At 42.0% G+C, this 26,552-nt stretch overlaps 1 protein-coding gene across 15 annotated transcripts in view; it reads right to left on the reverse strand.

Annotated features, from left to right (window-relative positions):
* The window catches only part of SP140 (SP140 nuclear body protein), a 65,811-nt gene that overhangs the window by 15,770 nt on the left and 23,489 nt on the right, over positions 1-26,552 (reverse strand). For 10 of the 15 annotated variants that reach the window (XM_047085197.1, XM_047085203.1, XM_047085196.1 and 7 more), the window contains 14 exons: positions 24,844-24,927; positions 22,310-22,441; positions 20,121-20,204; positions 15,894-15,977; positions 15,044-15,127; positions 12,208-12,291; positions 10,873-10,953; positions 9,635-9,718; positions 9,155-9,235; positions 5,799-5,885; positions 5,465-5,581; positions 4,603-4,656; positions 1,805-1,870; positions 23-103 (listed from right to left, as the gene is read on the reverse strand). In XM_047085197.1, coding sequence (XP_046941153.1) covers positions 23-103; positions 1,805-1,870; positions 4,603-4,656; positions 5,465-5,581; positions 5,799-5,885; positions 9,155-9,235; positions 9,635-9,718; positions 10,873-10,953; positions 12,208-12,291; positions 15,044-15,127; positions 15,894-15,977; positions 20,121-20,204; positions 22,310-22,441; positions 24,844-24,874 — 1,150 coding nt within the window. In that variant the 5' untranslated portion in view covers positions 24,875-24,927. The remainder of the gene's footprint in view (positions 1-22; positions 104-1,804; positions 1,871-4,602; positions 4,657-5,464; positions 5,582-5,798; positions 5,886-9,154; positions 9,236-9,634; positions 9,719-10,872; positions 10,954-12,207; positions 12,292-15,043; positions 15,128-15,893; positions 15,978-20,120; positions 20,205-22,309; positions 22,442-24,843; positions 24,928-26,552) is intronic. The other 5 variants (XM_047085205.1, XM_047085201.1, XM_047085202.1 and 2 more) reach the window with 5 other exon arrangements.

Genomic DNA, 26,552 nt, shown 5'->3' on the forward strand with positions numbered 1-26,552 from the left:
AGTGGCACAAACTTTATCTTACCCTTGATCTTGGCAGGTTCTCGCAGATGCATTTTCCCCTTTTTCCCACTGGAGACCAACTGGCCAGGACTGTTGCTGCTCTCTAGGGGATAAGCAGGGGAAGATACAGAGTTGGGCAAAACAGCAGTTGACATGAGAGACCAAAAGCAAGTGAGTGAACACCAGATTCAATTCTGAACCCCTTTTCACTGTTCACTCAGACAAGAAAGCACATTAATGGTAAGGGATCTCAAAGAGAAGTCTAGTACATGCTCCACTTTTAGGAGGACTTATAAATGACATATAAGATTTCATTGTATTTTGGAAAGAAATGGTTTAGAATTTATCTATATACACAGAGACCTAAATGAAAATGTATGATAATTAAATCCAAAAATTTGGCATTTGGAAAATAAGTGTTCTTAAAATGGATGCAACCACTTTTGTTTTTCTTGCCCAACAAAATTGTACACATTCGCCAACAGGGAAACCGTGTAAATTGAGAAGAACATCGGATATAGAGATTGGTGAAAATTAATAACTTTCAATTGGACTCTGAAATCTTACTCTATGGATCTGGTTCAAAATTGGCCATCATATGGAAAATGAGGTCTAACTCTCATTGTCTAAAAGAAAAGAGTTCTTTAAACCACTACTGAAACAAAAGATTTCAGGGGTCCAATTAGAAGTAGTACATATGGGGTGCCTGAGTGACTCGGTTGAGTGTCTGACTGTTGGTTTCAACTTGGGTTGTGATCCTGGGGTACTGGGATCGAGCCGTGCATTGGGTTCCATGTTGAGTGCAGAGCCTGCTTGGGATTCTCTCTCTCTCTGTTTCTCTCTCTCTCTCTCTTCCCCCACCCCACATGTATGCTCTCTTTCTCTCAAATAAAACTACAATAAAATTCAAAAAAGAAGTAATACATATATACTACTGGAAATTTAGAAAATGAAAATTGTATGAAACATCACCATTCTAGAGAGAGCCATAATTAACTTATTCAACAATATTCCCCTAAGCTTTTGTCTTTGTATATTTTACTATTTATTTGCTTTTAAATGTTTATTTATTTTGAGAGAGAGAGAGAGAGCATGTGTGCACATGTGTGCACATGAGCAGGGAAATGGCAGAGAGAGAGAGAGAGAGAGAGAGAGAGAGAGAGAGAGAGAGAATCCCAAGCAGGCTCTATGCTGGCAGTGCAGAGCCCAATATGGGCTCTGAACTGAAATCGAGAGCTGGATGCTTAACTGACTGAGACACCAAGGCTGTACCTTTACTATTTAAATACTTTTTCATTACAAAATTTGAACGTGTTTAATATTTCCAATGTAAACACATGCATTTAAAAACCACAAATAAAAACACACCTCTACTCCAATGACCATATATATGCAACTACTGCTTATATTTTTATTGATGAACATCTACTGATTTTTCCCCTATGTCTCTCTCCATACAGATTAATATGTACAAATAAGAATTTGTAGACAGATAAAAACACATTTGTATAGTTACATGTTTTTGCTTTTTACCACGTGCACACATGCGCACACACCTACACAGTCTGCTTTTGCATTTGTCTTTCTGTGGAACATCTTACCAAGTTAATACAAGTTTCTCAAGCCAGCAGAGAAGCCACATATTGAGGATGGCAGTGTCTCCCTGAATCATTTAGCTCTGGGTGATTACATGTTAGAGAACTAAACGATTTTGTGGAAGCCACTGTGTTTTCAGGCCTCTGTTAACAGTGGCTTAGCTTAGGTCCTAAGGACACCACTGCTAGGAAGCAGCTCAAGTGCTTACCTTTTTGGGGTAAGTTTCTCTGAAATTTCCTTTTATGTCTTGTCCAGCAATGGCCTTTCTTTTTTCCTTCGAACAAAAGAGAATAAAGTTCATCATTCAGAGCTGTAAATATAATTCTCAAAGCCATATGTGTTGATAGTTTTCATGTACTTTTACAGGCCACAGAACAGGGCAAAATTCTTAACTACAAGCACAGCAGTGTGAGGCTGATTTCAGAGTTCTGCTTTATTCTGCACGGACTTGGGAGACTATAGGAGATGACCTTCCTTTGAAAATTAAAAAAAAAAAAAAAACCACTAAAATTGGAAAATAAATTCCTGCTGGTGCCTTCACCTGAATGATCATTGTTGTGGGTATATAGCAGTATGTTTCCTCTTCAAGTGTCTTTCTGGTACATTCAAATGTGCAATAAGGAGGCACACTCCTCACAGCTGGATCGTGTCACGGATAATCCGCCGTGCTGGGGATTCGGAGGCATTCTTAGCTTTGACGTGGAGACTTAAGCAGTCTCCGTACGTGCAGTTGTGACCCAAATCCTCCCACTTACATGCCACCTAATGCTCGAAGTTCCGGGAGAATGTAAAGAAACCTCAGCGGGTTATGTGTTGTGTTTTGCATTCTTGTGAATGATGTGAAAATACAGGCACGTGCAAAGACCGTTGGCACTGGGTAAACAGAGCTCGTACCTTGTTACTATTGTGAAATAACAATAGCCAACTACTAGATTTTTACTGCTAAGGGTGAAGACCCAATCCATGGAGGAGGCCTTCCAACTCCCACTTGAGATTTCCATTCGTAGGTGGGTCAACTCACACTCTGGGACTTAAAGGCAGGAAGGGCCTTGCTCATCCAAGGAAATGGTATGTTCAAGAATTCAGGGGTCTTGCCCCATTGGCACCTCAACTTTTCATGACCCTTTACAGCCCTCTGTAGGGGCTACAGCTGCATGCCAGGCTTGTGACTCCTCCCAGAAACTGCCCAGTTTGTCTCTTGGTGGGGAGAGCCACATCCCAAGGGGCTTTGCCCCTAACTGCTCCCAGCACACTAATCAGGCCTTGAGGCCTTTTGGGCCCATGGGTGGTGCCTCAACACCATCCATGCCTCAGCTTACAGACCAGTTGACTCTGGCCACACCACGGTGACTCTAGAAACTCACAGGTGTCATGAGAGTGACATGAACCATTTGTAGTCTGGCAATGGTGTGCCCTTATCCAAAAAGCTACTTCCAATACACAGATTGTGTGACTCTATGTCCCTCAGCTTTTCCTGTCCATGCACTTCTGGAAGGCTCTTTGGTCACTGAAGGCAGCTGTCCCCAGAAAGGATCGGCTTCATTCCTGCATCATGATCAGGATCAAAGCAGTGGAGGATTAATGGTGTTAGACAGACCAATTCTGAAAATTCAGGATTCTGTTCTGCCTGTTCCTGGAGACGATGCCTCATAGTTTCCCCTACCAGCCTAGAGGGCACAGCCTTCAGAGAGCCCAGGGGATTCAGATTTAATTCTGATTACATTTTATGCAAATGCCTTTACTCCACTTGTTTCTGGCCATCTGGATAAAAGGTCTGAGTGGGAATAGGAGATGATTTGGAAAGGAAGATGAAGTTCCAGCCACCTGAATGGTACACACAGATTTTGTGGCAGTAAAGGAAGAGCAAAAATCCAGGCATCTGAAGAGGGAACCTGGGAAACCCTAGTAAGAATGGAGGAAGGAGGAACATTAATGACATCTGCCTTGCAGAACTATCCCGAACCTACCACCAGAGAGAAACCACCCTGGTACGTGCCTCTTACCACAGAGATGCTGAGTCTGCCATTCTGCATCAGACACGAGAAAACAGAGACAGGCCCCAACTTCTGCACATCCCATGCAAGATCCCTCTGGACATCATCCCCACCTCCACTCTCAGTCATTGGGGAAGGGAGACAGATGCCACTTGGTTGGTATGATGGACAAAGAGGACAGATTAGATGGACTGTCCTCAGGAAGTTCCCCCCAGCCAAACCCTACCCCCAAATCAAGGACTCAGTGCAACAAATGGAACTGGGAAGTCTAAGGTTTATAGCTGGCCAGGGGCCCACGTTGGAGGCACTGTCCATCTTCCCTTGGCTGATGTATGTTCCTCAACAACTGCAAACATTTCCCTTCCAGGGCCACCACGTGTGCCCATGGGATTTCCCTTTGTGTGTGAAAACCAAGCATTCACTTTCCTCCTTACGCAAACATGGTAAACTATAGCTTAGGCTACAAATTTAGTGGCTTTAAACAACACAAAACTATTATTTCACAGTTATGTCAATTAGAAGCCTGACAAGAGTCTCTCTGGGCTAAAATCAAGGTTCCAGTAGACCTTCATTCCTTTCTGGAGGCTTTAGAGTAGAATACATTTCCTTGACTTTCCTAGTGTCCAGAGTTCATCCATATTCTTGGCTCCTTTCCTCCATCTTCCTCCTCCTCCAGCCAGCAATATGGCATCTCTCTGTGACTATCTTCCATAGCCACCTTTCTACCCCAACAGCCAGGAATAACCTTCCATGTTTCAAAGCCTATGCCATTATATTGAGTGTACCCAGATAATCCAGAATAATCTCACCTTTCGAGGTCCTTCGCTTAATTATATCTGTAAAATCTCTTTTGCCAGGTCAGATAACAGATTACAAATTTCAGCAATTAAGATATGGACATCTTTAAACAGACATCCTATTATTATCTCTTATTATTGTAAGTAATAATAATGCTACCATTACAAAACTCATTTCTAACATCAAAAGCAACTAAAATCTTATGCACGCTTACTTCTTTTCCTCTTGAGTTTTCCCGAAGTAGAGTTGTTTCTAAGATCCACAGTATCTAGAATCACAGGTGAGGGTGAGGAAACAGAAATTAGTCAATAAAAGTTACCAATGTTAGGATTACTCAAACTGCAGAAGGTTTGGATTTACAAAGATGTTTGGGTTTATCATTTCTCTCTTCCTTCTAAAGGGACTAAAAACCTACTGACTTTAGAAGGAGTCCAGAATGAGCCTTCCTTTATTTCTCAATAGTAATTGGAAAAACACTCTTAAATACCTATGTACTTCAGTCTACTCAGAGATGTTTGTCTAGGTCTTAAGATTTTTGTGAGGATTAAATAAAATCTTATGTCCAAACACGTATAGGAAATCACTCTGCAAACCAGTGACATGCTAGAGGGCATCCATCAAAAATATATGCTAGGTCAAGAATAGTCTTTCCTCATGACAATTAAGTGGCACGATCAGTTGTCTTTTGAGAGTTTTCTAAGGTTGTGACAAAATGACACTATTATCTACTAGCAGAAGTATGGTTGGCTTTCTTGGGCTCCACAGGAGATTGGCTGTGACAGGGTGGAAATCACTGTATAAATACAAGCCTTTATGATTAAGACTAATGTAGTCAATGAGATATTGCCATCTTTAAGAGCATATTTCCACCACATCATTCATGCATAATCAGCAGGGACCATCTTGTTAAACACGACTTTATAATAATCTCTTGCCTCTCTATTATTGCCAAAGGGGTCAGGTCGAGCAAAGCAGGGAACAAGATACTGGGATGGGCCAGAACACCTGATACCATCCTACTTGGGTCTGTGGTGCCCATAGAGTCATGCCCATCCCACACCCACAGGTGGCTTTACCTATCATGGCACATGCTTCGCTGTCTGCAATGCTTGCTTCTGGACCTTCTGGCACATCTTTTGAGAAGCACATAACACAGGTACACTTCTCATTTCCACGTGCTGGTGGCTCTGCTCCTGGGCCAAAATTGTGATGTATGAAGACTTTTATTGACCCCAGTGATCCCCTTTTCTGTACCTTTCTGGATCTCTACTTCTCTACTTCTTCCTCCGAAACCTTTCGTTGGCCCTACCCATCTCTGGCCCTTCCTTTAAGTCTTGCTTTTCCCTTCCTTGTCTTTTTCTCTTTGTCAGCTTCTGTTTCTGGTTTTATTATTCTTTAAGTCATAATTACCTTGTCCATCATAGGGTAGTAGGCTGGAAGTAAGCTCTTCTAATTCTTCCTCACTATTTATTTGGACAGCTTCTAGTTCACCGTATGCTAAAGAGAAGCAAGAAAATTACAGTTTGTGGATCCTGAGACAGTGATTAGGGAAGAGTTCTTGGTGCTTTCATGTTGCACCCTGATATTTTGAGGTAGAATGAGCTGCTTTCTGGGAAAAGACTATTCCTGCTCCAATAATCACAACCAAGAGCTGCCAAAGCCATGTTTTTCCCATCTTTTGTACCTCATTCTGCTTTCTCTACTCTTACATTTCTATCTGTAGCTCTAAGAATAAAATAAAAAGATCCCATCCTTCCAGGAAAAAAACCAACTGTTCTTTGAAAATTGTAAAAAAGTAATTACCAGAATGAGTTTTAAACTCATCCCATTTGGCCAATCACTATTTACATCACAAACCACATTTAAAGCCAGGCAATTAGTGACAGCTTTACACTTCTGAAAATCAGCCAATCATCAACAACAGCCACTCTCCTGAAAGCCCGTGTCTATGACTAAATGATAACCTAGTTGTAAAGTCTCCCTGGTTCTAAAAGTCTGTAGCCCCTGAACTACAGCCTTCCCAAAACTCTAATAAAAGCAATTTTCTTTTAAAAAAAAATGTGTCCTGTAAGTACAGTACCTGCTTCCACCATGTGCCTTGCTCAGCAAGCAATAAATCCCTCTTTTAACTTCAGATGTTGTATGATGGTCTATCCCTTCAAAAATGGAGTTCCCACCAAGACCATCCTGAAGAGTCTTGTTTAGGGATCTCCTGTGGGACCCGTGGATCAATAGGTGTAAATCCACAGCCTCTTGTGCCCAACTCAGATGGTCTTCCTCATCAATCCATCTCAACAGTGACTTGAGCTCTGACTTGTTTCACTGAGTTCTTCTGAATTAACTTTATTGTTTAAAGATGTGTATGCAATTAGATGCAAAGTAGTTAGACATTTTGGTTTGGAGGTACAGCAGTTAGCAAATATTCTGGTAATGTTTTTATTCTCCCACTGTTTCACTTACTCTCACTTTTGTCTATTTTTCAAAAGTCTTATCTTATGTGTGTTTGCTCCTGATTTTCTTGTGCTTCTTGAATGTTAGAAGAAAGTGATCCAAAGCAAACAGATGGAGGCATAGACCTGATAAGTCCCCTATCCAAAGCTAATTAACGGATGTGGGTCTATTAGACAGTAGCCAATTTGTGCAAATATATTTGGTCACTCTTGGTCTTGAGTCCCCCACCAAAACTTCTTGTCAATTTTTGAAAGTAAGTCATAATCTGAGGTCAACTATTATCATGTAATCGACCCTATGTCCCCATTGTAGTCTTTGCTCTCTGGGTGAACCCAATACCACATTCACCTGCAGGACACCATTTGCATTAATGACTGCGTATAGTGTCTTTGTTGCCATTTGTCATAGGTGTATCTTGGCCAAAGCCACAGTCTTCCACTGACAGAACTGTACTTCTTCTTTGTACCTGCAGAATGATTCTTGCACTTATCTTAGTAAATGGCAAAATTTCACAAAAGATGACTTTATGTTTCATTGGGAACTTTGGGCATGTCAAGAGTAAGCAGTGCATTTGATAGTATTTTTTTAATGTTTATTTATTGAGATAGAGAGAGAGTGCTAGTGGGAGATTGTTTATTTATTTATTGAGATAGAGAGAGAGTGCTAGTGGGGGATGAGCAGAGACAGATGGAGAGAATCCCAAGCAGACTCAGCACTGTCAGCACAGAGCCAGATGGGGGGCTTGACTCACGAATCGGGAGATCATGACCTGAGCCAAGATCAAGAGTCTGATGCTTAACTGACTGGGCCACCCAGGCACCCCTGATAGTATTTCTACAAAAGAGAGAGAGATGACTGAAAGTTCCCATGTCCCAACCACTTACTGCTACTTTCAGACCATCATCTAATAGTTTCTTCCTTTTCTTAAAAAAAAATCCCTATAGGGGCGCCTGGGTGGCGCAGTCGGTTAAGCGTCCGACTTCAGCCACGTCACGATCTCGCGGTCCGTGAGTTTGAGCCCCGCGTCAGGCTCTGGGCTGATGGCTCAGAGCCTGGAGCCTGTTTCCGATCCTGTGTCTCCCTCTCTCTCTGCCCCTCCCCCGTTCATGCTCTGTCTCTCTCTGTCCCCAAAATAAATAAACGTTGAAAAAAAAATTAAAAAAAAAATCCCTATAAATTTAATAGGTAGAGATATATTCTGCAAATCAAACTACCAGATTAAGTGTACTAAAGAAAGAATAACTTTAGAATTCCTAGAAAATTTTCCTAAGCATTATCAATTTATGTTTTTTTTTTAATTTTTTAATGTTTATTTATTTTTGAGAGACAGAGTGTGAGCAGGGGAGGGGCAGAGAGAGAGGGAGACACAGAATCAGAAACAGGCTCCAGGCTCTGAGCTGTCAGCACGGAGCCCAACACAGGGCTTGAACTCATGAACTGTGAGATCATGACCTGAGTCAAAGTCAGAAGCTCAACTGACTGAACCACCCAGGTGCCTCTACACATAATCAGTTTATAATTGATGTGAACATTAGTACATCTACACTATGCATAACTCAAGATTTGCAAGCAATCAGCAAAGTAGGTATATCTCACTTCTCTGTAGTGCCTAATGCAATTACTATAATCTTTTCTGAAGCCATATTCTTTTCTTTAATACATTTATGCTTAGCTTTGTTTGATATACGATTTGATAACAATAGCTTACATTATTTACTTGGGTAAGTCAATGACTTGTCTGGACAGTTATTTTCCAGAAATGTTCTTAAGTCTCATTGTGGTAGGCATAATTCTCAATGTCCCCTTGGCTCCACTTCCCTGATCACAGGAACTGTGAATATCATGAGATATTACCCCTATTATTAGGTTATGCTACATGGAGGAGTCGATATTAAGAAAAAGAGATTATCAAGACATGAGATCATCAATGCTGGTGAGGATATGGAAATAAGGAAGCTTGGTGCACTGTTGGTAGGACTGTAATGTGGTACAGCCAATATGAAGGACAGTATGAGAGCCTCAGAACATTAAAAGTAGAACCACCATTATCATCCAGCCATTTCACTTCTGGGTATATATCCAAAGGAAACAAAATAACTATGTCAAGGAGATATCTGTGCCCTCATGTTCATTGCATTATTGTTTACAATAACCAAGACATGGAAACAACCTAAGTGTCCATCAACAGATGAATGGATAAAGAAAATGTGGTGGATACACACACACACACACACACACACACACACACACACACACACAGGAATATTATTCAGCCATTAAAAAGGGGGGGAATCCTGCCATTTGCCCTTCCTTACATGATTCGCTTTCTGGTGGTGAGCTCCAGTCTTCCTGGGGGTCTTCTTCATAATACATCTCTAAACAGTCACTGCTACTGTCTGTTGAATAGAATAAAATCCATTAGCGAATCCGGCATATGACCAATGGAAACCATAGTAGAAAAACTCATCCTGAGAAAAAAGACCACCAAGGAGGCTCAAGTATCTTCCAGGTGGGAACGTCCCTGCCCTTATACCCTCCTGCCTTTGAGTTCACCTGAGCTGGGAGTTGACATAGCTCATGCCACTATCACCAGAGGCTGAGAATGATCACCCATCTCCCTCCCATCCCATACACCTAATTCTCTATTTTTGATCCTTTTCACTTGGCTCTACACATTCCTTCTGTATGGGTAAGTGAAGGGGAACAGTGGAGGTGGGGAGAAGTAAGGGGAGATTTTCCTACTTGCAGACAGAGAAACAAAGATTCAGTGAAATGGGAGTTGAAATTATAATCACCTTCCCCATCATATAGTACTTGGCTGGGCACCTTCTCTGGTGCTTCTTCACTGGTCATTTGAGGAGATTCAGAATCACAGGAGCCTGAAGGGAAACAAGGAAAGGAAGCAAGCCAAGATTTTCAGAGCACAGGTGAACTGCCCTTTGGGAAAAGGGACATCTGCTTCAAGGACCCCATCTGAGATCCAACAGAGCCCTGCTCTGCCTCTGTTTCCATCTCCATCACCTAACTCTCCTGCTCTCTGCTTCTCTGTTTCCTTCCCATAGATCTGCCTCCAAATATTTCTGCTTCTGCACTAGGAGAATATTTGTGCATCTTTGATTTTGTGGGCTCCATTCCCCTGACTTCTATCTCTTTACTTTTCCATCATTTTTTCCTCAATAGTGACCTTGATCTTTTCTTTTCTGCTTATTCCTCCTAGCTCTGCTCTTCTAGGTCTCTCTAATCCCTATAGCAGGATCCATTCCTTCTGTCACTGTCTCTCTTGACTTCTTCCCCTCCCTAGTGGCATTCTTTATTAGTGAAGTGGAAGTCTCTCTCTCTGCATTAGGCCTTGTTCTGGTCCCCTTAGGAGCCACAGGTATCCCTTTGGACTCTTATGTGTGTCCACCACATTGACCCCTGCTAGCCTCACACAGCCACTACCTGCAATGAGATGCTCAGGGCACAGGTCTTTGCTCTTCCTCCTACTTGATCCTTGGGGGAAAGAACAAGTATCCTTTGTCTGTGCTTCCATGTCTTATCTCTAAGGAAGAATAGCCACAGTTTCCCTAGCTAAGTCCTAAAGTTTTCTGAGGAAATCTCGCTTGCCCAAGTCCTTTGAAAAGAAAAAAAGTGCAACATAATCCAAAACCTGATGACAGATATGTGACAAAAACTGTAATTTGGGCTGGAGAGCCCTTGGTCTTTCCTCCTGGAAAGTAGATCTCAGAACCACATTTTTCTGAGGCCTACCCAAGGTTATGACAATATAATAATAATATTAAGCACTAGATAAATACATAGTTTTAATTCTTTATAGAAAATAAGGGGTGGACAGGGGTTAAAATCACAATATTGAGTCTTTTGTATAAATAGTCATAAAGAGTATGAAGGAAAAAGATGCTGTCTTCCCAGTATTTATCTACTATAACATTAAGAGGGAATGCATCTACTCCAACAAAAAAGGCCATGTTGCTCAGCTCTGAATGCAGCCACCTGATACCCTACAGCCCAGAGCTGGCCATCCCTTTCTTACCTGGCCCACATGTTGATGGGGAGCTCAAGACTTCCTGAGGCTCTTCTTCATCACTGATGTCCCAGATGGCATGGCCATGCTCTGCAGGAAGGAATGAAACCCGCCAGCCATTTCAGTACACAACCAGGGGAGATCACTGTGAGAAAACTCATAATGAAGACATGGACACTCAGGTATCTGCTAGGCAGAACTGTCCCCGTCCCAAACCATCTGGTCCCCCTCTGGGCTCACCTGGCCTGCAGGTTAACTTGATCTTGTCACTATCATCAGAGCCTGAGGACCATCTACCATCTTCCTTTGTGTACATCTAATTCTCTCTTACTTCTTCCCCTTTCCCATTGCCCCTGCTCACTACTTCTGTCTCTGCCCTTGTCTCCTGCTACCAGTGTCTCCGGGCACTACTCTCTTACTAGGGAGATTAAATCTGAAGACTCACTACTGAGATAGACCCCATTTGCTGGAAGATGCTCCTGTCCAGACTCAAACATCAGTGTTACAAGATCCCAGCTTCTTCCCTCCCTATACAGCAATTTTCACTCCTTATTGACTTTTAAATTATTTTGATATAACTCTCTACATAGTTCCTGTTGTGCTTCCGTCTGCATTATTATTATTTTGGTATTTACTTGCCAGATGATTATATAATCTCTCTAATTTTCATCTCTGTATCTCATCTCTTAGTGAGCTTATATCCTTTCCATGTTGCCTTTCGCTTTCTCCTTTTCTATCTCTGTTTCTCTGAGTATTATCTTTCTGGATGCCTGTAAAATTTCCATCATTTTATCTATTTTCCTCAGTCTCACAGATGCTTCCCCCCAAATTGACAAAAGTTCTTCCCTCTTGACATGGACCACAGCACCATATGGCTTTCTCTTAACAGCTCTATCCTAACAGTCTCCCAACAGACCTTCTATAGTGCAAACCTAGCAATCACTCACAAAACTTATTTCCATGTTCCTGGTACTTCCAGAAGTAGGCTGAGAACGATCTCATTGCCTCAGCTGCCAGAGCCTGCTGGTATTTCGATTTTCGTGGGCATTTAATAAAATCACCCAGGTCCTTCTGTTCTGGTACTGTAGCCTACCTTGCTATATCCTGTCTCCCTTTGTTCTCCAGGCAGGAATACCCTCTCCACTCAAGAGCTCTGCTCACTGTTATCCTTAGTCTCTCTCATAGTTTTGAAAAAAAGCAAAACAGAAAATGGACACAGGGCCATCTGTATGTATATGAATATGAAGAAGAGAATGGTAGGATGGGCGAAAGGCAAGATTTTTCTTTGTGCTGATTAGAAAATAAAGATTTATTGAGGTGGTAGGGAATTTAAATCAGAATTACCTTCTCCCTCTTCTCCAGGTAGGCTGGGCATCTCCTCTGGTTTTCTTTCATTAGTCATTTGCAGAGCTCTAGAATCATAGGTCACTGTGAAGAAACAGCGACATGATGGACCATGGAGGGCAATGGGAGCAAACCTCAGCATGTCCGTGGCCACCAGGATGGGACAGTGAGCGCCTGCTCCATGCCACCCCTGGGAGGCTGTCTTGTTCTACTTTCTGCCATCTTGTTGCACTTCCTCTGTCCACTTCTCAGGGTCCTACCTGCATTTCTGTTTCCTAGTAGTGTATCTCTTCCATTGTCTGGACTTCTCCCCCATCTCTCGTTTTTCACTCTTGTTTTTGTTTTTGTCTTTCAGTAATAATGCATCTCTTTTCTCCTATTACCCTTTTGAGCTTTCTTACTCTAGATGTCTTCAAGTCCAAGTGGTTGAGTCCATTCCCACGCTTTCTCTCCCCACCAATGTTAGTTTTTTCCTTAATGAAGGTAATGAGGGTCTTATGTTGGAACCAGTTTCACTCCTTTGGGGCTCACCTGTTAGGGCTCCTGGGGCTTTCTCTTCATGTTCCCTTTGTGCCCCCACCCTGACTTCCAGGTGGTTTCCCTATCACTGTCACCCTCAGTGACACACCCACTGCTGCCCACTCTTCCTTTTCTGTTTTGCCCTTGCAAAAACAACCAGTGTGCCTTTCTGTGCTTTCTTTCCCTGTCCACAAAACAGAGGTTACAACAGTTTGCCTGCCTGTGTCATAAGGTTTTACAAAGGTAAAAGGAAGCCTCACACAGCACAGTACTGTGACAGAGACTGTCAGAAACCTTGCACACTTTGTCTCCCACACTTTGTTTTCTCTCTCATTTTCACCCTTCCTGCATGTGTCTGCCTCTTGCATTTCTACTTCTGTATCTCACTCCTGGGATGTCTTGGCATTCCTCTTTGTCTTGGTTTGTTTCTTTCCCCAAGTCTATTCCCACCTCCCTTTTTTCTCCTCATGCCTTCCTGATGCTGTGCTTTATGTCTTCTCCCCATCTGTCATCTTGTTGCTTTCTAAGGATCAGAAAAGGCCTCTCTGAGACAGTATCTAATTTCCACATGATTTCACCAAATTAGTGAACAAGAAAACTGTCCAGAATAGTTCTGGTGTCCAAGCACAGGGCCAAGCATGTGCCAAAGCTCAGATAAGCAAGCGTTATCAGAAAATTAAAATCACTGAAAAAGCATTATGCAAATTTTTGAAGTAATTGCAGGGCAGGAGGAGTCATGGGAAGGAAAATTGACTTAATCTTTCTGACAACAAGAAGTTATTGGCTTAATGTAAGAAAGTAGGATAAATCAACCTGCATTTTCAGAGTCCTCTGGTTCACCTAGAGAGATTGGGTGTGATGGGAATATGACTGGGGCAAAGATTTGAGACTAAAGGCTGTTGCTCTGTCTCCAGAGAGAAGAGACATATGACCGGAGCATTTGTGTTGGGTGTGGAGAGGAATGGATGGGCAAGAGACAAGTTTGAGGTAGAGCTGACTAACCTGGATGACTGATAGGCTGTGTGAGTTGAGGGAAGGGGATCAGTCACTGATGATCCCTAAGTTTCTGTCTGAAGAATGAAACAATGGTATTCCGTACTGAGATAGGGAACACTGGAAAAGAAGCAGATCTGGTGTCAAGAGAGAGGGCACGTGCAATTGTGGGTGTCTTGTATTGAGGTTCTTTGTAAAACTTCCAAATGGAGATGTCCTTCAGACATCATAAGACAAGCCTGGGCAAGACATAGGTGTTTGGGGATCATACGTTGTAGATGGGAGCAGACAAGGCTTCCTAGGGGGAGGTTCACTCACTCTGAGAATATTACAGGTGCCATGCTGGTAACTAGGGACATCATAACCTCAAAACACATTGCTAACATGTTCCACCCCTAGTTCCAGACTTGTTTCTGATCAGCTACTCTTCTCTCAATTCCTACAATGTCCCAAACTGTCTTCTATATCCTTTGTAAACAGTATTCACCTCTGCTGAATTTTCACTCATCTCCGGTAGCTTTTTCTCAATATATAATTTCTATGCCCCTCCTCACCTTTCTATTTCTTAGTGTTCCCTCCTGCCTCTGCATCTTTCTGTCTTAACATCATGTTCTCTACCTGTTTAAGATTATTGAGCTTCTCTCCTTTCTTCCATGGTGCTCATTTCCCTGCTTCTATCTGTTCTCTCTAGTTATTAACTCTGTTTCTAATTTTTCAACCTAAGAATTGAAACTGAAAACTTAAATTTCAGACTTTCTGCATATTTTGTCCACGTCATATTCCTTCTCCCACATTATCAATGTTCTGGACTGTGGCCATTGGCAAACAAGCAGAGATCCTTAATTTTGCCAGGTCCATTTCAAAACTCTTTCACATGAGTTCTCTATATTGCAATTATACTCATTATGCTCCTGTTCCTGGCACAACCTCAGGGAAAATAGGTTGAAAATGATCTCCCCTCACGATAACACATTCCAGCCTAGTTATATTTAGACTTCATGTCTATTTAGGTAGGATTGTCAATCACTCTGGTCTGTCTTCATTTCACAATTCCATCTATATTTTTCACTCTCCGTCTCTTTGTCTATGTTCTACACCCAAGGAAACAGCAACCAATCTGAGATCATTCTTCACTGCTTGTATCTTTCAAAGGAAGCAACCAGAAGCTGGCCATAGTCTATGTTTATGTGAGTGTGGATGAATGGATGGGTGGATGGATGGATGGATGGATGAGCAGGGAAGGGGATGAAAGAATAGGTGTTCCTCTGTATTGACAGGGAAATAAAGCTTTGATTAGACAATAACTTATCTAAATCCTAATTACCTTCTTCATCATAAGGTAGTAATCTGGGCATTTCTTCTGATTCTCCTCCTTCATCCCTTTGTAGAGCCACAAGTTCACAGGACGCTGAAGATAGAAACAGGAACATGATAGACAGTTGGCCTGGACTCTGCCTGACATGGCCAATGCTTAGAGAGCATCGGAGCTCCGATGCTCAGAGTGCAGGAGAATGGCTCCTCATGAAGAAAAGTATGTATGTACCGACCGAACTTGCTCTGCCTTTTTTTAACACCTTGTTAGGCTCCTTCTCCTTCTCTATCCTTCCCTCTTCTCCCTCTAACTCTGTCCCCACATGTTGCTGCACCATGAAGCAATGGATCTCTTTGACTATCATTTGCTCTCCCTGACTTTTGCCAACTGTTTGCATTTCTGTCCTTTTGTTCCTCCATGACGTTCTGTATCTCTTTGCTCCAATATCTCCTTATTTATTCTCTTAACTCACTTCCTCTATCTCTGCTATACATAGTTTTCATCAATCATACGCAATGCCTAGGAAGTAAGTTTAAGATTATCTCTCCCCTCCCAAATCCCAACCTGGAAGTATTTAGATTCCATGCACATTTAGATTAAATTGGGCCCACTTAGACAACTTCATTAGTGCCCCCAGTCTGCATTTTTATTATTCTATACATATTATTGTTATATTATATTATTATTCTACCTATATTTATCTATATCCATATATATCCCCCTTACCTCTCACACACCTGAGAAAAAAAACAGGGGCAGTAAAAGTGTGTATTTGTGTTTGGGAGAAGGAAAGGAAGTGTCCCTTGCATACAGACTGACAAACAAATTTAATGAAGTAATTGGCCATTTAAGTCATAATTACCTCCCCCATAACCTGGTAGCAGTTTGGGAATCTCTTCAAAATGGCCACCATTTGTCCACTGGAGAGTGCCATGCTCATAGGAAACTGAAGGGAAACACAGAAATGACCAACCACATATGATGATGAGGGAACAGATCTTAGCACACTGAATTCTGGTGTCAGGGCTCAGGTGAGCTTCTCCTTGGGAAAATAAAACCTCACCTAAGACGATCCACAGCCCTGCTCTGCCTCTGCTTCTGTTATCCTTCACATACCTTCTTTCTCCTTGTCATTCAGTCACCACACACTATTGCTTCTATACCGTGAAGGATTGGCCATCTCCGTGAATCCCTAGACTGCCCTTTTGGTCTTTTTTCTTCTTCATGGCTCTTCATTGCTCTCTGTAAGTTTCTTTTGTGGCTCAGTTTTTCTTTTAATATTTCTCGCATCCCACATGGTAAGCCTCAATCCTACCAGCCCCTTCTCTTTTTCCCTGCTCCTATCACTGAAATATATTTGTTGGATGAGGATCTTCTTGCACTGGGTCCTGATCCACTCACCTGGGTAGCTGAACATCTCCTGCGTTCTCTGGTGCGAACTCTGCACTGGTGATGCTGGCCACCCTGACCCTCTGCCAGCCCCACATGACCATCACCACGGTCCCTCCACTTGCGTAACAAATTTGACCTGGTAAAAGACCCTCACACACTGCAGTGCTTCTATTTATTTATCTATAAAATAGGAAGAAGCAACAGTGTGTCTAAATGCACAAGTTTGTGGAGGTGAAATGACACGTTGTTTGCCAAATTTCTTTGAAAAATCACAGTAACATAATAAAAACTAATTGTCAAAAATTATAATTTAGAGTTGAGAGCAGTTGATCTGAAGGACCATGTTTCTCCTGGGGTTTTCTCTAAACTTAGGCACAAAACACTGTTATCAATAAACAGAATAATACATAGTTTTTATACTCTAGAGAAGCTAAATGCTCAGTTGCTATCAATTCAAGCCTCTACTATGAATAGGTATGAAAGAAATTGCCCTTTCTTCAGCATATTTTTCCTAGAATGTGCACTTGGAAACGTTTATGTGACTCATGGGATTCTAGAACACACTGGATCTTTTGACTGTGGCATGTGCTCAGAGTAAAACACATCAGGAAACACCAGCTCAAAATCCAGCCCCCTCACACCCTGCAGCCCAGCACTGGCAACCCCCTGCCCCCACCTTCCTCACTGGGCCCACATCTTGATGGGGAGCTCAAGGCTTCCTGTGGCTCTTCTTCATCACTGGTCTTCCAACAGGACTTGTGGCGTAGACTCTGGGTCTAAAGTTCTCTCTTGTCCAGCAAGAGAGTGGGACGCAGGATTAAAAGCTAGAGATGGCTAATGTCCAGGAAAAGACAAGAGCCCCGAATAAGGGTCCTTGCCCTGTTTTTATTAGGATCAGAAGGCTTACAAACATGGCAATGGACGTGCACAAAGAGACTATGAATCTGTGAACATTAACTTGAGGATGTGAGGGAAGTGGGGTCTTGAAGATATTTAGGGTTAGGGGTTTGGGTTAATACAAAACAAAATCCGGGTGCCGGGCAATTGGGTGGAAGGTTGTTTATAGCTGACATGAGGCACCACTTCTGTTTATCTTAGCTAGCCTAGAGGATGAAACAGGTAGAACACATGACTTCAGGGTTGACAAGGCACCTTTCTTTTGTTAATCATCTCTGCTCTGGGCAACTTCACCCTGCAACTGAAAGCAACAATCTATACCCCAATTTACCTGTTTACCTAACTTGATCCTTCCTGTGAAAGCAGTTTTCTGCTATAGTACTAAATTGGGGGTGCTTCCAACCTGAATACCTAATCTTGTTTATTTCATAAACCTATGTTCTATATTGAAGCCTTTGTCCCTCCCTCTCTATACTGGGGCTTCTGCCCCACCTTCTCTATACTTATTTACCTAATTTTGTTTACCCAAACTTGGGTGTGAGCATCCTATGACTTTGTAATTCTTTACGCCTTGTTAACCCATTGGTGTAAGCCTAGGGGATTCCTAAGCTTATTCCCAACAGCCTTGTTGTCCTCAGCAGAAAGGAATGAAATCTCATAGACATCTCAATTTATGACCAAAGAGAACTCACAGCAAGAAAATAACAAAAACCAAGTATGCTCCACTCCACAAAACAACAGCCCAGACCTGAGGTTGCCTTCCCTTCAGTAGCTTTCCCTGGAAACAGAGAATAATTCACTCATCATGGGAAAATCTTCCATTTCTTACACATCATTCTTTTTCTACTTCTCCTTTCCATGTGATTCTGTCAATCTTACCAATCTCTGCCTCTGTTCTGCTGTCATCTCTTGGAGCTTCTCTTTCTGTCATTGTGCTTCTCTCTTGTTCTCTGTTTCTGCAAATTTTTCCCTTGTTTTCTCTGAAATTTCTATTCCTTTCCTACCCTTTGTCTCTTGGTTGCTCCTCTCAGTTGTCTAGCTTTCTCTAAAGAAAATCTTCCCTAGGGTGGTATGTTTTAAATAGGATTTACCCAGAGTGGAGAAGGGTAAATAGAGGACAGCAGAACATAAAGACCATCCTAAGTAAGGCATATGAAAAGGCTCAGATATGAAAGAGATATTTAACATTTAAAATTATTAGGGAAGAAAGTTTATTCTATCTTGAAGTAGTAATGTAGGAGGCAGGTGATGAGGATGGAGAAACAGGCAGGTGGCTCACTGTAGATGACCTTGGACCCCATTGAAAGAAACATTTATTTAATCCTTGGGGTATTAAAAAGTAAGAAATACTTCTTATTATTCCTTAGAAGGAAAGTAATACAATTTAATTTTTATTTTCAAATTCCCCATTTAGTTGAAGTGCAAATAATACATTAAATGGGCATAAATTTGGAGGAAGGAGGTAGGCAGAAGTCTGCCTCTGAGAACAACAATAGTGACAGAGACATAGATTAGAGACTCTGCCCTGGGAATGTGATAGATGGACAGTGGACAGGTGGGAGATATTCTGAAGAAGAAATGACCATGTTGGAGCAGTAACAGGCATGTCATTGAGGGCAAGAGGAGTCTGGGGCAAACTGCTAGATTTCCAACTTGAAAAAACACGGGACAGCAGTGATCTATCATGAGGGAAAGAATGCTGAGGAATTGGCTCTAGCTTGAACAATGAAGAGCAAACAATGCTTTCAGTTCTAGAAGTGCCAAGTTTCAGGTTCTTGAGCGAATATCAGTGTAGGGATCTATCATGCCCCTGGTCTTCAGGTCCACGGATAAATGAGCTCTGAAGATAAGCTAGGGTGGAGGTTTGGTCTTGGGAATCACTGGAATGTTCAGGGAGAGGCTTATTGCAGTGTGACATTTTGTAAGTGTCACTTTGATAATTAGGGACAGTTTCATCTGGAAACTCGCAGCTAATGTCATCAGCCCTTGTGTCCAAAGGTATTTCTATCCAGTGCTCTGGCCTCAAACCTGCAGCATCCCAACCTGTTCCTCTTCCCCCTTATCCTCTGTTTACCTTTCACCTAGTCTCCATCTACTCTCTTTCTCTGCATAAGTGCCTTTGCTTTTCCCTGGCTTTCTCCACTTCCTAGTACTTACTTTCCTCTCCATATTTCTCTTTCCTTATGTTTTCTCTCACTTTTTACCTCCGATCCTTGAGCCATATTTCAGTTTCTCTCTTTTCTACTATGTCTCTGCTTCCTCCCTGTCATTGCTGTTTCTTCCACTTTACCTTGACCTTCAGTCTATCTGTGCACTGGCATCCTCCAGGCTCCCCACTCTTGCTGTCTCAACCACTCCACTCTGGGACCTTGACTACAGTATGGGGTCTACCCCACTGGCCAGCCCCAGGGGGGAGTTTTCCCACGTGGACTGGACATGGCATGCTACCTCCAAATTCCTCTCAGTTGGTCTCTTGAAGTTAACTGAAAATTATCCCCCTTCCCCACCCTGGAGTTTATGTTCGTTTTGGAAAATTGGATCTCTTTATGTAATTTGTTTTCTATTACCCCTAGCTACCTTTTCCACTTTCTCTTTCTATAATCTCCGTCACCAAATACTGTCTCTACTGAGGAGCTTAGATTTCTCTGCCCATAGTCTCTGTCACATCTGTGGGCAGGTAAGGGCCAGTAGAAGAAGACACTAGAAGAGACCTGGGGTAGGAGACAAAATGCAGCCTTTGCTCCCATGAAGACAAGAAAATAAAGATTTAATACCAAATTGTAACACGAATAATAGTTACCTTGTCCCATGTATGACAGTAAGTTGAGTCTCTCTTCTGGCACACTGAAATTATTCATTCGGAGAAGTGAATGTTCACAGAACTCTGAAGAAGAGGACAAGAAAATGGCAGAATTTAGACAGTGACCGGAGAAGAGACCTCTGTGTGCTCAAGCTGAACTCTGATATTCAAGCTCCAAGGACCCCACCTGGGACTCAACAAAATCTTGCTTGCCTCTTTTTCATGCAGATGCACCTAACTTAAGTAAGTGTAAAAGAGCTGTGTAACCAACACCACAGTCAACATCTGGAACATTTCCACCATGCCAGAGAGTTCCCTTATGCTGATTTCAAGTCAGTTTCCACCCACTGTAAGCAGCCATTGTTCTGATTTTTATCACCGTTAAGAAGAACTTCCTTTCTGGAACTGTACTTATCTGTCCTGATGCTCATATAAAAAGGGTTACACAGTATGTATGCTTGTGACTGGCTTCTTTTGCTCAATGTACATTGGACTCATGAACAACATGGGTCTGAACTCCGTGGGTCCACTTGTATTTTCTTTCTTATGAATTGTAAATAAATTTTTTCTCTAGCTTACTTTATTATAAGAATACAGTATAGAATGCTTATAACATAAAAATGTGTGTTAACAGACCACTTATTTAGCGGAAAGGCATCCAGTCGATGCCTATTAGTAATTAAGTTTCTGAAGAGTCAAAAGTTATATGTGGATTTTCAACTGTGCAGGGGGTTGGAGCCCCTGCCCCCTGAGATGTTAAGGAGTCAACTATAATGTTTTAGGGATTCATCCAGGTTGTTTCATATACTAGTAGTTCATTCCTTTTTTTAAAAAAAAATGTTTATTTATTTTTGAGAGAGACAAGAGACAGAGTGTAAGCAGGGGAGGGGCAGAGACAGAGAGGAAGAGACACAGAATCTGAAGCAGGTTCCAGGCTCTGAGCTGTCAGCACAGAGCCCAAAGTGAGGCTTGAACTCATGGACTGCAAGATCATGACCTAAGCTGAAGTCGGATGCTTAACCGACTGAGCCACCCAGGTGCCCCTAGTTCATTTCTTTTTATTGCTAAATAGTATTCCACTCTGTAAATGTATCATAGTTAGTTTATTTATGGATGTTTCCATATTTTAGCTAGTAGGAATAAAGCTACTATAGGCATCCTTGTACAAATCTGTGTGTGAACATAAGTTTTCATTTCTCATGAGTAAGATACCTAGGAGTCAAATGACTGAGTCACAGGTTACATTTAACTTTATAAGGGACTGACAAATAGTTTTCCAACGTGATCATATCGCCTTACATTCTTACCAAAAATATGCATATGGAGTTCTAATCACTCCACTCTCTCACCAACGTGTTGTCAGTCTTTTTCATTTCAGCAATTTTAGGGAGTAAATGGTAACTTGTGTGTTCAAATTTGCATTTCCCTGATGATTAATGACATTGAACACTTTGTTTATATACTTACTGGCCATTTTCTATTGTTTGTAGTGAAGTTATCAGGTCAAATCTTCTGTCCATTTTTTGAATTAGTAGGTGTCTTATTATTTGTTCATAGGAGTTCTTTATTCTGGGTACAATCTTTTGTCAGGTGTGTGTATTGCAAATACTTTCTCCCTCTCTCTGACTTGCTTCTGCCTTTTCTTAATGGTGTCATTAGAAAAGCACAAGTTTTTAATTTTGACGAAGTCTAGTTTGCCAAGTTTTTCTTTTGTAATCCATGTGTTTTGTGTTCTATATAATTCATTTTTGCCTACCGTAAGCTTGCAAAGGTACTTTCCTGTTTTTTCCTCTAGAAGTTTTATAGTTTTAGCCTTAACTTGTAAATTTGTGATCCAAGGTGAATTACTTTTTGTGGGTGGTGTGAAGTAGGAGTAGAGGTTTCTTTTTTTCCATGGAACATCTCTAGATTTTCTCTTTTAGCTCTCTCTGCCTATGCTATTCCAGCATCCTACCCTCCCTGTCTCTCTGTGGTCTTTTCTTTCTTTGCTTTGCCACAGGAACCAGACACCCTTTTTTGGTAAATAAATGTCTCTTTGCCTCAGGCTCTGGTCTATGCCTCTGACCCACGCATGGCTCCTTGGAGCCTTCTTTCTAAACTATGAACACATGCCACAGCTTGTACCTCTGCCTGTATGTGCCATAGTTCACAGTCACCCGGGAAAATACTGGACTGCCAGTCAACCTTACCTGTTTGTTCAAATTCTTGGGCACATTTATTTTCCATTTCCTCAGTTCTTACGGTGTCATTTGGGTCATGAGATGAATCTCCTTCCATTATGTTCATCTGTTGTCCATCACTGAGCTGCTCTGGGATTCCAGCTACAAGCAGGGCATCACCAAGATGACATCAGGAATGTTGAAGAATTTATTTCCCTCCCCTCCATGATGAGCCTCTTTTACTCTTTTCTAATAACTATCACTGACCCTTCTACTATCCCATTCTCATTCCTACTAGCCTCAGTAGATGAATCTCTGGAATTATTTTTGACATGCTTTGTACTTTTTAATGTATTTTTTAGGCTTTTAGCAATTTTATTTCATTCAAAAGAATAACTGTATGTGGGGAAATAGGTTCTACTTACATAAATGGGTTAGAAAAAAACTTAGGGCGGAAAGCCACCACCACGGGGCAAAAACGCCTGAGGTTAGCTAGAGAGATATTGTAATGGGATCACAAGTACTTTCCATCTGATGCCAATACACTATTGTACTTTGATCACAAACTCCCCTTGCCTCCCAAACCCTTTGCTTCTTACATAGACAAGTTAACAATTACTGTCTGATTGTTTTCTCCTTGTTCATGTGTGTAACATCTTGTTTTCTTCTCGTTCACCACGTGGATAATATCTTGTGAGCTCAATAAATACGGAGACAAAACCTCTGCTCTGGGGTCTTGTCTCCTCCCAGACATTAGCCTCTCTTGTATTCAATTCTGCATCTGCTCTCTTGCTGGACAAGAGAGAACTGCAGACCCATAGTTTGTGACAACTGTGATTATTAAAATAGATCCAAGTTTTATATAAATGCATTAATACATTGGAAAAATATATACTGAGATATAAATACAAATGAAAGGATATATATTAATGGTATTCTATAAGTCTGGTTATAGTCTGTGGTTTTTCTTACATTGATCATTTGCAAGGGGGGAAAATCAACATTTAACAAATAAATAATTCTTTGTAGGCATTTGGCTTGAGGATAGAGACCTTTTCTTGGTCTTAAACACTGTTTCACTTACTGCTACTCTAGTCTGAGAAATAACACTCTCTTCAGTGGGCATCTGAGGAGAAAAGTCTTCAAATTTGGAGCATTGTTAAATGTCCAGGTGTTGGAATCAGAAACACATTATAATAAAAGTAGTAAGCATATAACAATTGCTTTGTGCCACAAATTATTATAAGTGCTTCATATCAATTAAATCATTAAATTCTCCAACAACCTTATTTTAGAATAGATTTATAGACAGATTTATAGCTTCAATTTATACATTGGAACACAGAAATTAAGTAACTCGCCCAAGTAAGCAAGAGGTAGAGCCAGAGGTGAAGCCCGGCAGCAAAGCCTCAGCATGTTTGCCCTTGGCTGGCACGTAGGAGAGGGTTCGAGTCCTAGGTCAGTCAGGTGACCTTGCACAAATCACTAACCATCCTCATGCCTCAGTTTCTTCTGGAAAATGGGAATAACAAAACCCTCTGATAGGGTTGTTATGAGGAGTACTTGTAAAGGGAAAACAGAGTTATAGTAACTTAGCAAGAAATCATAATTTTCAGTATTAATGGTGTATATGTTATAATTTAACAATTAATTATTGTTAAGAATAGGAACAAAAGAATGATTGAAAAGCTGGAAACGGTGGCTATTGTTTACAAAAGTACATAGTTCAGGGACACCTGGGTGGCTCAGTTGGTTAAGTGTCTGACTTTGGCTCAAGTCATGATTTCATGATTCATGAGTTCAAGCCCCACATTAGGCTCTCTGTTGTCAGTGAACAGCCTACTTCAGATCCTCTGTCTTTTTCTCTCTCTGCTAGCCCCCCTGCTCTCTCAATCTTGATCAAAAATAAACAAACATTAAAAAAATTTTTTTAAGTATATAGTTCATATGTGAGGAATATTTTGCCTCATGGGAAGGGCTGACCTTATGCCTAGCGGTCTGAGAAAGGTCTGTATCACTACCGTTGTCACTGTTAACGTGATTACTGCCATTAATTCTCTTTTCCCCTTTACACTATTTTCCATTTTCCTCTCTTTTCTACACAGTACCCCTCCTTCCATGTTCTCTTCTGCACATAATTACAACCCTCCCTCTCCCTCTTTTCTTTTATTAGCAGAAGCATTTAGAGCAGTTCTTTCTTGCCTTTCTCTTTGGACCTGTTACCTGGTGGCAAACCTTACCACTTCCCAGATCTATTGAATGTCTAACTCACAGTTAACCACTGTCAGCTCCTCCCCTTAATTCTGCCTCATGGTCACAGTAAGACCTGCTCTTGTGTGTTCCCGTTCCATATTCTGAGTGGTCTTATCTGCCTGGCAAAATTTTTGGATTCCACCCCTGGTGGGTTAGTTGGGATCCCATATCGCCATCCGTGGTCTGGCTCCCCATCTCTTTCTGTGCCCCTCCCCACGGTGCACTGTCCACCCAGAATCTCGGCCCCCTGATCTCTGCTCGCCTTTCTGCTCAGCAGATGAAAGAACAAGTCTCTATTGAGTCACAAGTACCTAGCTTATGGTGTACTTGGAAGTGGAGCATCTCCTTTGTCTCTTCTTCATCAATGGCTTCATAATGGAAGTTGTCATAAATCACTGGGAAGAGTAAGGAAAGGCAGTTAGAGCCCTCCGGCGGTGACCAGGTGCTTCCTCTCACAACGACACACCTGGCACAGCCCTGACTCTGGCAGTTCAGCAGGAGCCTCCCAGCCCTCAGGGAACCCTGGGCTTCAGTGGGTCTCACAGGACCAGAGACTGATGCTGCTCCTGGAATCCTACATCTGCTCTACATCAAGATGTGCCTCACAGGACTTAAGAAAGGATGGATGATGGAAAAGTTGTAAATAGTTTAGACTGACCAGAGACCAATGAAAGCTCATTAAAAATAAATAATATATATGGACTGTGTTTTGTAAGTTCTACGTGCAACTAGGAAGAGAGAAGAAGCAGAGGCATTTCAGCCAGAGAAAAGTAGTTTATAGAGAAATAGACCTATATAAAAAAAGAAAGCCCCAACATCTTTTAAGGATGGAGGTTTTAAAGAAAAGAAACAACAAAGCAAAGAAATGAGAGAAGAAAGAGAGAGAGAGAGAAATAAAGAGACAGAGGGAGAGAAAGAGAAAGAAAGAAAGAAAGAAAGAAAGAAAGAAAGAAAGAAAGAGTAAATGAAGGAAAGGGAAGGGAAGAAGGGAGGGAGGAAGGGGATCTTAGATCAGGGAAGGAAGATGAGCTGGTTACAAAGAAACACAACAGTGAAGAGGAACTAGCATTTTCCTGGTGTGGGATGGGTGGGGAGAGATACAGGTAACAACAAGACACTCTGTAAGGCACGAACAAGAAGTGCATATTGTTTGAAAGGCACAACAGAAAGTGAATATCACAGCTGTACCAGTGACCCAGAAAGTGATCACACGACATGCAGAAAACCAGCTCAGGGCACCCCCGCTTCACAGCTGCATTTCAAGGTACCTCAGCAAAGACAGATGGAAAAGGGAGACTGACAAAACATGAGGGAAAAAGTCCAAGAAATAGAGAAAGATGCTGGCCAAGAAAGACAGCTGTCCAGAGCACACCTCCTGGAGGCAATACCCACTGCAGGGTCGGGGCAGTAGGGTGGGGGTGAAGGTAGAAAGGTTTTATTGGAACAACAGATGCTTCTGCCATCCCCAGGACATGTTGACTCCTTGCCCAGGCAAACTTCCTGGGTCACCTACTGGTACAGCCGCCATATTCTTGTCTGAAGGAGGACATGGGGGCAAATGCTGTGTGAGTCAGAGGTCTTGGGAACACAGAGGGCGGCCCAAGCACAGGTGTTTCTCTGCACATTGTACAGCCCTCCTACCAGTTTCTTGGCTTTGGGCTACTGCCCTGCAGGTCCCTTGAACACCAGGGTCTAGGAGATGCCAGTAGTGACCTCCCTGGGGGCAGGTGGACAGTGCTGCCGTGAGCCTCAGCACAGGGAGCCCCAAAAGCTAACACACGTGATGTGGGTGCTGAGGCCCAGGGAAGGGGATCCCCACAGTGCATGGAGAGGATTTGAGCCCCTGTGATGTGAGTAGTAACAGTAACTGCCATTCCTTCATAACCATGATCTGGGGCCATCCTGGTTACACGTATAACGCTAACTTCAAATTTATGACCAGGTATTTGACTTCCTTTATTTCTTTTTCTGACTTGGATACATCATAGCATGGAAATACGATCGCTTTTATTTTCAACAA

The sequence above is a fragment of the Lynx rufus genome, unplaced genomic scaffold, assembly GCF_022079265.1.
Source record: "Lynx rufus isolate CCGP_SWC_20201006 ecotype Redwood Valley unplaced genomic scaffold, mLynRuf1.p SCAF_2, whole genome shotgun sequence".
Lineage (NCBI taxonomy): Eukaryota > Metazoa > Chordata > Mammalia > Carnivora > Felidae > Lynx > Lynx rufus.